Source organism: Abramis brama (genome assembly GCF_963993115.1).
Source record: "Abramis brama genome assembly, chromosome: 19".
NCBI lineage: Eukaryota > Metazoa > Chordata > Actinopteri > Cypriniformes > Leuciscidae > Abramis > Abramis brama.
Window position 1 is genome coordinate 1,234,271 of NC_139981.1, and position 16,294 is coordinate 1,250,564.

General features: G+C 40.2%; 1 protein-coding gene across 1 annotated transcript in view; it reads left to right on the forward strand.

The window, feature by feature from the left end:
• LOC311070222 (adhesion G protein-coupled receptor A3-like) overlaps positions 1 to 16,294 on the forward strand; it is a 117,769-nt gene that overhangs the window by 19,640 nt on the left and 81,835 nt on the right. Inside the window, exons 4-8 of the mRNA XM_084093969.1 lie at positions 5,937 to 6,101; positions 7,886 to 8,081; positions 9,486 to 9,635; positions 12,291 to 12,452; positions 14,468 to 14,662. Coding sequence (XP_083950095.1) covers positions 5,937 to 6,101; positions 7,886 to 8,081; positions 9,486 to 9,635; positions 12,291 to 12,452; positions 14,468 to 14,662 — 868 coding nt within the window. The remainder of the gene's footprint in view (positions 1 to 5,936; positions 6,102 to 7,885; positions 8,082 to 9,485; positions 9,636 to 12,290; positions 12,453 to 14,467; positions 14,663 to 16,294) is intronic.

Sequence of the window (16,294 nt, forward strand, 5' to 3'; positions counted from 1 at the left end):
TTCTCTTTACACGTACTGTATGTGAAGATGGTTGTTGTGTGTTTTGGTTCACAAATGCATGTTAAATTGACTCCGACTCAGAGCAGAAAACACCAGCGGATCATGAACGGCTCACGTATAAACGAACACAGAGCCACGCTTCTCTCTGAAACACACAGCGCATATATTGATTTAATTACCATCTGATAATTGCACCAAACCATATTGCGATTCGATTAATCATGCAGTTCTGTGTTTGGTCCTGTGATGTGTTTGATTGACAGCTGTCATGCTGTGTTTCAGGTGAATATGAGGACGCTCAGAGCTATTGGTCATCCTCTAATTTTTCTCTCTATTTTCCGTCGCTCATTCCAAGAGTCGTTCCTGCAGGACGTGATGGATGTCTCGACATTCTCCTTCTGATTAGGCCTCTCGTTTAATCCCGCTCTCTTCTTGTACATACAAACGCTGCTCTACTTTACGAGTGGAACCTGTGCGGTAATGTTGCTCTTGGCAGAGAGAGAGAGAGAGAGAGAGAGAGAGAGAGAGAGAGAGAGAGAGAGGGAGAGAGAGAGACGGGAACGGCCCTGTCTGACTCCACCGGCCAACCAAAACACCGGTCCCATAATCAGCATAATCACACACACTCACAAACTCACTCACTCACTCACTCACTCACACACTCACTCACACTCACACGCACACACACACTCGCTCACTCACTCACTCACACACTCACACGCACACACACACACACACACTCACTCACTCACTCACTCACTCGCTCACTCACTCACTCACTCGCTCACTCACGCACTCACTCAGTCACTCACTCACTCACTCACTCAGTCACTCACTCACACGCACTCGCTCACTCACTCACTCACTCGCTCACTCACTCACTCACTCACTCACTCGCTCGCTCACTCACTCACTCACTCAGTCACTCACTCACTCACTCAAACACAATCTCTCTCTCACACACACATACTCACACACACAAACTTAATCACTCACTCACTCACTCACTCACTCACACTCACACACTCAAACACAATCTCTCTCTCACGCACACACACACACACACACACACACACACACACACACACACACACTCACACACACACAAACTTACTCACTCACTCACTCACTCACTGACTCACTCACACTCACACACTCAAACACAATCTCTCTCTCACACACACACACACACACACACACACACACTCACTCACTCACAGACACAAACTCACTCACTCACTCACTCACACACTCAAACACAATCTCTCTCTCACGCACACACACACACACACACACACACACTCACACACACAAACTTACTCACTCACTCACTCACTGACTCACTCACTGACTCACTCACTCACTCACTGACTCACTCACTCACTGGCTCACTCACACTCACACACTCAAACACAATCTCTCACACACACACACACACACACACACACACACACACACACACACACTCACACACACAAACTTACTCACACACTCACTGACTCACTCACACACTCACTCACTCACTCACTCACTCTCACACACTCAAACACAATCTCTCTCACACACACACACGCACTCACACACACAAACTCACTCACGCACTCACTCACTCACTCACTCTCTCTCTCTCTCTCTCTCTCTCTCACACACACACACACACACACACACACACAGCTGTAAGCGTGATGGAGTGAGTTAGTGTGGTCGATCCTGCCGTAAACTGTCAGTGTGTGTGTGTGTGTGTGACGCACGTCTCAGAAAACTGCACTTTCCCCAGCGCTAATTGCTTGATTTAAGACCAGACTGTAGTCGGACCGTTTGCAGGACAGACGTGTGTGTTTTTCATATGTCAGGCTTTACAGGATTAAGAAAGTGAATTGATTTTGAATGGAGTTGATTTTGAGTTCATCTTGACTTTACCATAAACATTGCTTTAAACTCTCTCACTCACACACAGAATCTCTGGCTCTCGCTGCTGATTGGCTCGCGGGTGATGTGATGCGGTAACCATGGCGACTGGAGTTTAATTCTCTCATTATGGCTCAGTTTGTCTGACGAGGGTTTGTGTCTGTCTCAGGTTAGAGTTTATTCCAGTGAGATTCTCTGGCTGCTTTAGTAGGTTTGTGTTTCAGTGTTTCTATGAGGAAAACCTTTCAAATAAACTCCTGTCAAGTTCTTTGTTTTTCCAGTCTCTTTAACTGTCTCACGTGTTTATAGAGTACGGTCAAGTGTGTAACTCGTCTTTAATCCCATAAAGCCAGATTTCACTTCATCCTCATGATCTAATGACTCCATAAGCTGACAGTATTTGTTCAACCTTTAGAGGAACATTGAGGATTTTATGATGGAATAATCAGTCTCATGAGTTGAGATGAAACCTGAGACAAAGCTCATATCAACCTTAAATCCTCCTCAAATAAACCTCGTCATTGAGGAAATGAAGAAAAATATGAAAATGTTCAACCCGTTATGAGGCGTATCGAAGAATTTAGAATGTAAATGTTTAAAATTATTGTTTTATTTCTCAAAATTGATAGTGTAGAAACTTTCAGAAGACTAGTTTATTTAGATGATTATTATATTATATACTTTTCTCTATACTATACACATCTCTTCTGCTCATCAATGCTGCATTTTTTAAAATTAAAAATACAGTAAAAATTGTGAAATATTATTGTAATGTAAATCATCTGTTTTCTATGTGAATATATAATAAAGTGTAATTTATTCCTGTGATCAAAGCTGAATTTTCAGCATCATTACTCCAGTCTTCAGTGTCACATGATCCTTCAGAAATCATTCTAATATGATGTTCAAGAAACATTTATGATTATTATCAATGTTGAAAGCAGTTTTGCTGCTTCATATTTTTGTGGAAACCGTGATACACTTTATTTCTCAGTATTCTTTGATGAATAGAAAGCTCAATAAGATGTATATATAGCATGAATGCACTGTAAGTTGCTTTTAGATCTACTAAAAGTTGTATCAAACTCTAGAGTCAAAAGTGTTTCTGAGTGTGTTTGTGTCCCTTTTAGTTTTCAATGTTTTATTAATATTTCACGTTTATTTACCTGCTCTTGTTGTTCAAGCTCCCGCGATACTGACTGGACGAGTCTCTATAGTGGACAGAACTATTTTCATGCTCTGGGTTTTAAAATATTCATCGGTGAAGCCCCCCGACTTCAGCATTCACAGGCCTGTTATTATCCTCAGATTGAGAAATATTAGTGCATGATTGTGAATGCTGCTAGTGAAGCGTTTCGGAGACGTGGATGGCTGGACAATAGAGCTTTGTTGTGTGAATGTAGGTCACAGTGTGTGTGTGTCTTTGTGTTCTCAGTGATGCTTGTTCTGCTCTTGCTCGGACACTTACAGAATTTCATTTTATTTTGACGAAAACATGAGTATTGTATGCAAAACCCACTGGCATTATGATTGGATGTTGTGTGTGGTTGCCAGGGTGTTGTTGTGGTTGCTAATATGTTATGGGTGGTTTCCAAGGTGTTGCTATGCAGTTGCAATTGTGCTTTGGGTGGTTGCCAGGGTGTTGTTATGTGGTTGCAAATGTTGTGTGTGGTTACCAGTGTGTTGCTAATGTGTTGTGTGTGGTTTCCAGGGTGTTGCTGTGGTTGCTAATATGTTATGGGTGGTTGCCAGGGCATTGCTATGTGGTTGCAAATGTTGTGTGTGGTTGCCAGGGTGTTGTTTGTGGTTGCCAGGGTGTTGTTGTGGTTGCTAATATGTTATAGGTGGTTGCCAGGGTGTTATGTGGTTGCAAATGTTGTGTGTGGTTACCAGGGTGTTGATAATATGTTGTGTGTGGTTGCCTGGGTGTTGTTGTGGTTGCTAATATGTTATGGGTGGTTGCCAGGGTGTTGCTATGTTGTTGCAATTGTTTTTTGAGTGGTTGCTAGGGTGTTGCTATGCGGTTGCATATGTTGTGTGTGGTTTTCAGGGTGTTGCTAATGTATTATGTGTGGTTGCCAGGGTGTTGCTGTGGTTGCTAATATGTTATGGATGGTTTCCAGGGTGTTGCTATGCGGTTGCAAATGTGGTGTGTGGTTGCCAGTGTGTTGCTAACGTGTTATGTGTGGTTGCCACTGCCAGGGTGTTCCTGTGGTTAATATGTCATGGGTGATTGCCAGGGTGTTGCTATGCGGCTGCAATTGTGCTTTGGGCGATTGCTAGGGTGTCGCTATGTGGTTCCAAATGTTGAGTGTGATTGCCAGGGTGTTGCTATGTGGTTGCTAATGTGTTGTGTGTGGTTGCCAGGGTGTTGCTATGCAGTTTATTATGTGTTGTGGGTAATAATAATAATAATAATAATAATAATGGCAGGGTGTAGCTGTGGTTGCTAATATGTTGTAGGTGTTTGCAATGTTGTTGCTATGCGGCCTGCCCCATATTTAACTTTATTCTTGTCTAACAGCAATAATTGAATATTAAGGAGATTACATTTGTGATTTTACTCACCCTCATGTTGTTCTAATCCTGAATGGCTTAATTTTTGTGTGTGTGTGTGTGTGTGTAACACACCAGGAGTCTTTTCTGTGTGTTTGTTGTGTATATTTCTGCTTGTGTGGTATCGTGAGCGTGGAGCATCACTCGTGTCTCAGTAGGGGGAGCACTCTGTTATGTTTGCTGTGTGGTTGTCAGTTCAACGGGGCACAAGCACAGCTCTGCTTCGCGCCACAGAGACACACACACACTCACTCTCTTCAAACTGGTCTCTGAGCCATATGCGCTACAGATGGGTCATTCTTTAGTACTGGTCCGAGGGTCCAAGGTCGTTAATCAGGGATCTAAGTGCTGCCGGACTGCAGCTGAGAGAGGAATAATGTGCCATAATCAGACGTCATCCACACATCAGGATCATTTATGCCGCTTTTTACCTCTCCTTAACAGGCACTAAACAGGGCAACCTTGCACTCTAGATATTAACTCAAGAAAATTGTTAATTTCTACTGAAGTGTGTCTTTTATAATTATGACATGTTGCTTGTCATCTGTTTTAATGGTGAAATATGTATACCCCCCCCCCCCCCCCCCCCCCCCCGCCAATTTTGTTTAAATGAAAAAATAGATGTATCATAGAGACTCTGAAGTGGGGTCTTATCTTGTTGGGGCAGTAAGCAGCCACTTAGCAACACCCTGGCAACCACCTAATAACACCATTGGAACTACCTTGCACACCTTAGCACCCACATGGCCACGCTCTTGCAACTACCTAACACACCTCAGCAAACACATAGCATGCCCTGGGCACCAACTAGCACACCCTAACAACCAAAAAGAAACACCATAGCAACCACCTAGCACACTTTAAAAGCCATATAGAAACACCATAGCAACTACCTAGCAACACTAGGTCAAAGTGAGTGAGTGAGTGTGTGACAGTGAGTGTGTGACAGTGAGTGTGAGTGAGTGAGTGAGTGAGTGAATGAGCGAGCAAGCGTGTGTGTGAGGGATTACGGGCTTGAGTAGTCATTGTCTTTCTCTCTGAGCCTCTAATCATTTTTACTGTGAAAGATTTGAGCGCGCTCACTGAGCCACTTACTATTCCTCTGCTACTGTTTGCATGCATGAATTGTTCGCATCCCTCAATGTTTCCCTTGAAAATGTTGTAGAAACCAAGGAACAATAACTTTTGGAAATTCTAGCATATTATTAATTCAGAGCTGAATGTGAATGAAACAGAATAGCCTTAGTCTTGTGTTTTTCGGTGCTCAATATCATAAATGTTGATGGATTTTTTCAATTTTATTAAATAGCAACCCAATTAGCATTTATTTTGCACTCAGAAAATAAAATGTACATCATGTCAGTGTTATTTGAGTAACACAAAAAGGTTTCATTTGGCTTGTGTGAGATTCACTCTGTTAAACATACTCATGTTCAAGTGTGACTCAGTGTCGTCTCACCCTCGTCTCACAGCGAGCTCATCCTGTCCAACATTGATGTCGGGGTTTCCGGTAATTGGCAGTGTCACGTGACCAGTTCCCGTGGCAACAGCTCAATCGGCATGGAGATTGTGGTTCTGGAGACGACAGCGCTGTACTGTTCGGCCGAGAGGGTCAATAGCAACAAGGGTGAATTCAGGTGCGTCTTCAGTTACAGAAGCATCACCCTCACACACACACACACTCACGCCGTTACTTAAAATCACTTCACTGTGATGCACCACTTAACACACCATAGCAGCCACATTGCAACACCATTCAACCACCTAGCAACACCCTTGCAACCTAGTAACCGCATAGCAACATCCTTGCAAACACCTAACACACCCTAGAAGCCACATAGCAACACCCTGGCAACCACCCAGCATACTCTGGCAACCACATAGCAACACTCTTGCAAACTACTAGCACACCCTGGCAACCACCTAGCACACCCGCGCAGCCACATAGCAACAGCTAAGCTAACACGTAGCACACCCTGGCAACCACGTAGCACACCCTAGCAACCACATAGCAACACCCTAGTAACCTCATAGCATCATCCTTGCAAACCACATGCACGTACTAACAAGTACTCAGGAACACCCTAACAGCACACACACACACACACACACACACACACACACACAGAGAAGCCGCAGCTACAGAAGCCCAGCCAACCGTCAGCAACATCACACTCACACACAGACGTCGTTACTTAAAAATCACTTCACTGTGGTTGTGATGCATCAGTGCCTCTTTTCTCCTCTGTTGTATTTTAATGTCAGTTCTCTGATTGGTGCTTCTATAGCTTCATGTTCTGTGTTTGTGCAGGACACGTCTGTAATGGGCTGGAAAATCAGTCTGTTGTTACCAGAGAAATTAGTGTAATTTATTACTGAGCATTTGTGCTTCACTTGACGGCCGCAAATGGACACTGTTCATCTTCACAAACCTCAAGTGTTGTGTGAAACTCTGAACATGATCAGTTTTTTGGAAAGACGCTTAAGTCACACCTGCACTGCCGTTTCAAAAGTTTAAGGTCAACCATCTAGCATAGCAACACCCTAGTAACTGAAAAGCAATATCCTTGCAAACACCTTGCACGTACTAACAACTACACAGGAACACCCTGGCAACCACATAGTAACACCCTTGCAAACACCTAGCACACCCTGCAAACCACCTGACACAACCTAGCAGCCACATAGCAACACCCTGGCAACCACATAGCAACACCCTTGCAAACTCCTAGCACACGCTGGCAACCACCTAGCAACACCCTGGCAACCACCCAGCATACCCTGGCAACCACATAGCAACACCCTTGCAACTACCCATCATACCCTGGCAACCACATAGCAACACCTTTACAACCACATAGCAACACCCTTGCAACCACCCATCATACCCTTGCAACCACATAGCAACACCCTTGCAACCACCCATTACCCTGGCAACCACATAGCAACACCCTGGCAACCACATAGCAACACCCTTGCAACCACCCAGCATACCCTGGCAACCACATAGCAACACCCTGGCAACCACCCATCATACCATTCTTGATCAAATAACTGCAGTCTTGGTGAGCGTAAGAGACTTCTTTCAAAAAACATATTAAAAATGTTCCCAACCCCCAAACTTTTGAATGGTAGCGTAAAATGTCTGAATGTTATTGTGTTTTATTTCAAAATATCACAGCCAGTGCCATTCATTGTAAAGAAAGATGCTCAAACACACTTTACAAACAAATCATTTGTTGAGTTTGAAATGCCAATTAATATTTGTCAGTATAGTTTGTTTGTAGTTAATGGATGATGTTGATCATAAATCCACTAAAAATCACAGAAACACCAGCGGATTCAAGACTCAAACATGCGGTCAGTGAGGAGAACACAGACTCTTTATCTGCTGAATCACATTCACATGTTGTTTTCTCAGGTGGCCGAAGACGTTGTCGGGTTTCCTGGCGTTCCTGCCGTGTGCGGTGGCCAGCGTTAGCTCCGCCTCTAGCTCCGCCCCTCAGGAGAAGAGGGCGTGGCGGAGGTGTGGCCAGTCGGGCCGGTGGGCGGAGCATGACTATAACCAGTGCTCATACGCAAACCAGTTCACACGCAGCCTACATGAACTCACACAGGTCTGTAGCCTTCATCATCATTCCATTCAATTTAAATCAATTCAATTTAATTCAATTCAATTCAATTCAATTCAATTCAATTCAGTTCAGTTCAGTTCAATTCAATTCACATTTATTTGTATAGCGCTTTTCACAATGCACATCCACATTACAATTTAGAGTGATCTGTTATCAGAGGTAATTGTCTAAGTTATGCATTTCAGAAATGCACATATACAAAATCAAAGTTAGCAAAAAATATATTAATTTAAACAATGTAATAATTTAACCCTTATCCGGCCTTTAGGGTCTTTTTGACCCGCAAATGACTTTTGCTAAAATAAAATAAAAATGTCTCTTTGTCCAAATGGCATGAGACTTTGTACGGTTGTCAACTCTGTCTAAATCTTAAAAAAAATAAATAATTATTAATAATAAAAAATTTGGAATGATATGTTTTTATGTTAGTGTGAAGAAAAAAAAAAGTCACACTCAAGTCTTTCGGAGTCTCTGATGATCATCATCATCATCATCATCACGAGTGGAGTTTATCTATCGCTGGAGGGCCGTTATCCTGCTGGAATCACTCCGGCACGACACACACCTGATTATACTGAGCAGATGTTCAACCTGACCTTGATTTACAGCTTCACTTGTGTTTTGAAGCCTGAGAACTAAGGGATTCTTTGAGATTTGATTTTTTAATTCCTCATGTCTCAATAATCTTCACAATTAGTATTTTAAGTTTCTTTGGACTTGTGCCAGACAACATGCAATAATCTGACACACAATCCTAGCAGCCAAAACACAGGTTTAACTAGTAGAATTTGGAAAAGAGCACATGCACTACCATTTAAAAGATTAGGGTCACGGTTCCATTTTTTAAAGTTTGTGTCTCTTCTGCTCACCAAAGTTGATTTATAGAAGCTTTAACTGTAATGCATCTAATAAAGTAGACTCAAACATTCAACTTAAATATACTTATACACCAAATGATGTGTACACTAAAATTCATAAATATACAATTACAGCAAAAACATGTCAACCAACATAATATCAATCAATGTAATATAATAGTCTTGTTTATATGAAATTACATATATTTTAAAAATGTATAGAGTCTCTTCTGCTCACCAGGGCTGCATTTATTTGATCATAAATACAGTAAAATTGTGAAATATTATTCCAATGTAAATCATCTGTTTTCTATGTGAATATATAGTAAAGTGTAATTTATTCCTGTGATCAAAGCTGAATTTTCAGCATCATTACTCCAGTCTTCAGTGTCACATGATCCTTCAGAAATCACTCTAATATGATGATTTGATGCTCAAGAAACATTTATGATTATTATCAGTGTTGAAAGCAGTTGTGCTGCTTCATATTTTCTCAGTTGTGCTCTTTCTCTCTCCGATGTGAACTCAGAGACCAGTGAACGCCTCTAACGCGCTGAGGGTGGCGCAGCATCTCTCCTCTCTCACCAGCAGGGCGGCGCTGTTCGGAGACATGATGGATGTCATATTTGTCACTCACCTGATAGAAAGACTCACACGCCTGGTGTATGATGTCAGAGAGGTGAGAACCGCATCCCATAATGCCTCAACCTGTTTAATCCATCAGGATTCTGACTATATCCAGTCAGTCCAGCACAGATTTAAGCAAAGACAAGGTAGAAGGAGGAGAAGAAGCAGAATGACTGAAGATTTGAGAAATTGATTAAAATGAGTTTATGCTTAAAACAAGAACAAATATCTGTCAAGAAAAAGAATCTTGTTTTCCCTTTGAATTGAGTTTGTTTTTCTGACTCCCATCGGCAGATTTGTATTCTTCGTGATTTAAGTACTCACTTAATTGTTATAATTATAATTTAATTTAAAATCACTTAAGTTTTATTTTCAGAGTTTGTTTTAATTTTTTGCCATTTGGCATCTCCAGTAAATGCATTTTGATTTAAAAATGTTTAGATATTTTTACACTGGAAAAATATTTATCTATTTGAATTGCATATAACATTTCCATGCATTTGGATTACAGTTTTAACATAAACTAATAAACGTAATGTGATGCATATTCGTCAGTCACATACATGAAGCAGGTCAGATTTCTGCAATAGGACTAATAATCTAAATGTGCTTTAAATACACAATAACAAAAATCCCATTGCTTGTTCAACAACTAGCCATATTTTAACCATGTTCATACTTTACCTGAATACTATTTTTTTCACAACGAAGAGATTAATGCGGATTTTAAGCACTTTAAATACATGCATTTTGAAAATATGAAAACAACAGTTGCATATAATTAATAATAAACTATGCCTTGAGTTTTTGAGTGTAGAAATCTGACCTGCTTCATGCGTGACTGACAAATATGCATCCCATTACATTTATTAGTTTGTTTATGTTAAAACGGTTTAATCCATGGAAATTCATTGAAATTTTAAATGCAATTCAAATACATCAATCGTAAACGTGGGCCTGAAATCCCCTTTTGCAGTGACGTGAGGTGATATGAAGACTGCAGCTCTGATGGATTAGTCTGTGTGTCTCAGTCTCTTCCACACGCTTGTTTCGCCCGGCTGTCATTGACGCGGCGCTCTGCTACTGTGCAATTTAGGTGCAATTTGAGTCACTGCACATTGTTATCAGCTATTTTCAGCTTTAAGTGTTATGTACACATGTTCAGTGAACACGTTCAGCATTTTAATAACACTGGCAGACTCCGCCAGAAGAGCTTTTGGAGGGTGTGAATGAGAAAACAGACTCGCTTTGGGGAAATTTGTATTAATTACACAACAGAAGAAGAGCTGTTCCTTCCATATGTGACCTTCAGGCCAGACACACACTTTACGCCAAGTATACAAACATTTGCATGCATTTTCAAGAGGTTTTTTTATTGACTATGCATTTAAAGTTTACATTTTACAAGTACGTGCATTGATAGGGAATCAAACCCTTTGGAAAGCAACAATGCACATGTACTTAGAGAATGCTTGAGGCGATTGTTTAAGATGTTGCGTGAAGTGCTGAATCTTCAGCTCTCGTGACTGAAGGCGTGTTGAATATGATTTGCATAAAGCTGCTTTATAGGTAAATAAAAACAGAACATGACTTTAACTGTGTGTGAAGCGCACACTTCATTTACAGCCCTCCTGAAACACTCAGGTTTAATACTAACGCTGTCATTCACTGCATATAGTGAGAGCTTAAAGTCAAAGTTACCGTAATATATTCCAGTCATGGTTCAAATGTCGTTTAAGGGCTTCAAGGTCACGTAAGAACTGTGAATATTGCCTCTTTATTCAAGAAAATGAGATATAACCCTCAGTTCTGCTATAGAGACTCATCTTAATCACGAATCGCAAAGCTCTTATAGTTTTTGATGGCTTGTTCAAGACATAAACTCAGTTCAGTACAGTCCGTTGATGGAGATTAACTGTGCATGTGATGCGAAAAATGCTGCTCTTCCTCAGTATTTCTGTCTTTTTTCCAGTACAATTATCTAAACATTCATAAATCAAGATACATTTACTGGAGAAGCAAAATGACTGAAAATATTAAGTGTTGTTTTCTGAAAAAATTATCAAAATCAAGTGAGTTTATGCTTAAAACAAGAAGAAAAAAAATCTGCCAGTGGGGTCAGTGTAAAGTCACTTCATTTTGCTTCTCCAGTAAATATATCTTGATTATGTTAAAGAAAATCTATTATGCCCTTTCACAAAGTCTTGCTTCTTACTAGAACAGGTTTTCCTGCTTGAATGTTGATTATTCTCCTCATATTCTCCATTGTTGCGGCTCCTCTCTTCCCAGTCTGTCAGTAACGCTCTGTTCACTTCCTGTCTCTATGAAGCCCCTCCTTCTGAAAAGCACACTGTGCTCTGATTGGCCGGCTGGATCAGTGTGCTCTGATTGGTCGAGTGCTTCGAGTGTGTTTGGGAAATGTCCCGCCCCTTACCATAACCGCCAGTTTAACACACTACTAACTAACTCAACCAGGCCCCGCCCCTTTATTCTGCGCATTAATTATTATAATGAGGAATATTGTGACGTGTTCGTTCCCGGAAGAAACTCAAGACTACAATGGAGGCGTTTCAAGAGTTCAGAAACACTGACACTGATATAGAGAACAGCAACATTACACACTGGAGGAAGATGAACAGCACAACCGGTCCCTGAGGAAGGACGTCACGTCTCGTCCTCTGATCTGTGATTGTGTGTTTGTCTGTAGTTGGGTGACCATGTGTTCGTCGTGGCCAGTGACATGATGCAGGTGGAGGAACACGTCCTCTGGATGGCTCAGAATGAAGCTCGCGCTTGCACACGTATCGTCCAGTGCGTGGAGCGGATCGCAGATCTCGCGCTCAACACCAACAACACCGTCATCTCAAAGGTGAAGCTCACATTCATTCAGCCAGATCTCAGAGGACACATGGGGAAAAACAATCATGCTTTGTTGGTTATAACGAAACCATTCAGAGCTGAACAAACTCTGAGCAGATTCTGACTCGAATGCCTCTGATTGGCCACTGCATTCACACGCTCAGCGAACAGGTCTGTGATTGGCTAAAGTGCTCAACACTGCAAAAACATGTTGTAAATAGAAACCTTTAACGTTCTTCACAGAGCGCAGACACAAATACAGACGGGAACTTATCACACTGCAAAAAAATGCTTTTCTTACTTAGTATTTTTGTCTTGTTTCCAGTCCAAATATCTAAACATTCTTAAATCAAGAAGCATTTAGTAGATAAGTGAAATGAAATAAGAAATGATATCTTGTTTTCTGTTTTTGCTTAAAGGAACACTCCACCGTTTTTTGAAATAGGGCTTATTCACTTTCTTTCCTACATTTAGATAGGTGGGCAAATGCATTTTTGTCTCAGTGCATGCATTGTTTTAGTTTGACAGGGTCGGCGCTAGCTTAGCTTAGCATAATGAATGGAATCCTTTGTTGCCAGCTAGCATGTCCTGAGTAAAAGTGATATAAAAATTTTTTTAAACCCACCTAATTACTTCTTGTGGTCTGCGTATTCACAACAAGTACAAATAGTGATGCAGATTAACACTAGGTGATTTCCTAGGCAGATATTGACTTATATATTAAGGACTATATTAGGAGGAAGCACAGGCGAAGCACTGCTACTTGGGCGTGATATCTCTGCGCCCAAGCAGCAGTGCTTCGCCTGTGCTTCCCCCTAATATAGTCGCAAGTCAATATCTGCCTAGGAAATCGCCTAGTGTTAATCTGCATCGCTATTAACTAGCTGCATGCTAGCTGGCAACAAAGGATTCCATTCATTATGCTAAGCTAAGCTTGTGCCGACCCTGTCAAACTAAAACAATGCATGCACTGAGACAAAAATGCATTTGCCCACCTATCTAAATGTAGGAAAGAAGGTGAATAAGCCCTATTTCAAAAAACGGTGGAGTGTTCCTTTAAAACAAGCAGAATTACAAGAGTTTTTTTTTTACAAACTTAATTTAGATTTTTTTTTTTTTAATCAGAAAACAATAGTTTAATAATAGAATTTAATAATAGAAATTGAATTTCTTGTGTCATTTTCCTCATCTAGTAAATGCTTCTTGATTTAAGAATTTTAAGATATTTGGACTGGAAACAAGACAAAAATACTGAGTAAGAAAAGCATTTTTGCAGTGGATACTGACGTCAGGAGTTTATATGTTTAATATCATTATTTCTTCTCACATTTGCGAGGTTAGTTATATCCCACAATTCTGACTTTATTTCTCACAAATTCTGAGTTTAGATACAAGTGCGAGAAATCAAGTCAGAATTGCAAGGTAAAAAGTCACAGTTATTTTTTTACTCCGTGACGGAAACAAGCTTCCATACAAAACACATACACATTTAGAAAAAGATGCACTTTAAAAGGCGTAATATATGTATATGTGGCCAATTTAAGCTGCAAAACAATATTATGCATGGAATGCATGCTTCTTTTGATTAAAAAAAAAACATTTATTTTGTGAATTGCCATGAATTACTCTTGAGGTTTGCTCATTAAACACTAATGAAAATGGGTTTGTGCGCCGCTGATTGATTCCCTGATGCATTGTGGGCCGTGGGATCCTAACGTTTGTTAATCTGATGACTAATACTGTACATGCTGTCTGTATCTCAGGTGGGTTTCTACTCTAACGCTGTAAAATATTGACGTAATCACCATTTCTGAGCTTCTGGTCTGTTATTGTTCTGATAATGTAGGTTACAGACTCGGATCGTTAATGGAGTCTTTGTTTAGTCTTTTTACATGTTCATAATCAGTCCTTGACTCACTTGTACAATGAATGATGTTTATTTTCCAAGGAGCAATTAGTGTGAGGAAAGTAGGTCGCGTAACGGTGTGTGTGTGTGTGTGTGTGTGTGTGTGTGTGTGTGTGCAGGTTTCTGCTAACATTGCTCTGGAGGCCCTGATGGTCCCACCAACTCTCATGGGTTTATTGTGTACGGTGGCTCTACTGCCCCCGGTGGCCGAACCGGGTCACGACGAGAGCGGATCACCGCGCACACACACCCTGCTCAACTTCAGATGTCACACGGTTAATGTCTCCGGCTCACCCATGGGTCAGCTCAACCAGGTGAGAGTCAACACTGACCAAACACACTGCAAAAAATTCAAGTAAATCTGATTAGAAAAAGAACCGATAAGAACGTAAAATGTGTACCATGAAATGCAATGCAAGTCGCTTTGGATAAAAGCATCTGCCAAATGCATAAAATGAAAAATGTAAAATGTAAATCGGACAGAATAACTGGTTCACTGGTTTTTGGACCCATAATGGGTCTAAAAACCAGTAAACCAGTTGTTCTGTCCGATTTACTAAAAGCATGGTTTTTCATGCACTGGTCTATCTTGCTTTCATAACACTGTCTACTTTCAGACTAGTGGAAAGAAAACATCCAAAGTTTTTATTTTATTGAATTTTATTAATTTGCATCTGTATATATTCAATTTAAAGGCGGTAAGTTTGAGTCAGAATTCTCCATTTCACACACAACAAACTTTACAGTTTTATTTTCTGAAGCTTCATTCATTTATCATTCGTCTGGTTTATTTAACAGTTTATTTCCTAAAATGTTTTCTGTCTGTTGACAATATTTTCTGATTTATTATCAAAATCCCCTCTGTACAAACCTTCAACTCTAATATTTTCTTCAAATCTGGCTTTTATCCAATGTTCAGATTTCTGTTCTCGAAATGTATGCATATTTAAGTATTTAATCAATGCCTCATTTGCATATTTCAACGCTTTACCTCGTTCACCTAGTGTCTTTCCTTAAAATATGTAATAATTTATACATTTGAAATACTTTTAATTAAATCATCTAATTATAATTCCGTAAATGCTTCAATGAGGAAATATTTTATTTAAATGTTTTTATGATGTTTCACAATTTCATAATTAGACATTTTAAATTATAAATATTGTTTTTAAATATTTAATAATTTTATATTTTATTCACACGGTTTTATGAGCAGTTATTATGTCTTTGTCTCTCTGGTCAAATGGTTAGACGATCCGTTTTTCTTTCTATATTGATGAATGTCCTTGTGGGACGGGAATGTTTTTTAAACTTTAGCCAAGAACTGTGATTTATCACCGACTCTGCCAGTCAGAAGTAGGTGGAGCTATAGCTGAGGGGGCGGGGCATTCTTATTCTAGCCAACATTTGATTGGACGAAGGTTTGTCTCTGCCCTGAGAGTGAGATCATGAGTCTTCAGTATTTTTCATCTGCTTTCATAGATGAGAAAGACTCTACATGTATATTTATATGTGTAAATAAATATACATTTATGTTTTCTTCATGCATATATGCTAAAAGTTTCTTTCACACTGCAGCGGAGCTCAGTTCGTTTGTTTTTATAATCGCGCGCATTAGTACAACAGTTTTCTAAACTCTATTTAAAGAGAGTATTTTCTGACGTGGTGTAATTCAGACGATAAAGATGAAGAAGGCGATCTGTGAGAATTAGTGACGCTTCTCAGATGTGACAGCTCTTGGAAACGCTCAATAGTTCTGGATTGTTCTATGATGATTATTGTGTGTGTGTGTAGAACATAAACATTAAGTTTATCTTTAGCTGAGCTCATGATGGAGCAGAACGCAGAACATTGGTCTAATGAGGAGAACAGTGAAGTTCACTGTAAATCACAGGAACGCTGGAGGCTGATCGCATGTGTATATCTGCTTAATTGATCATCATTCT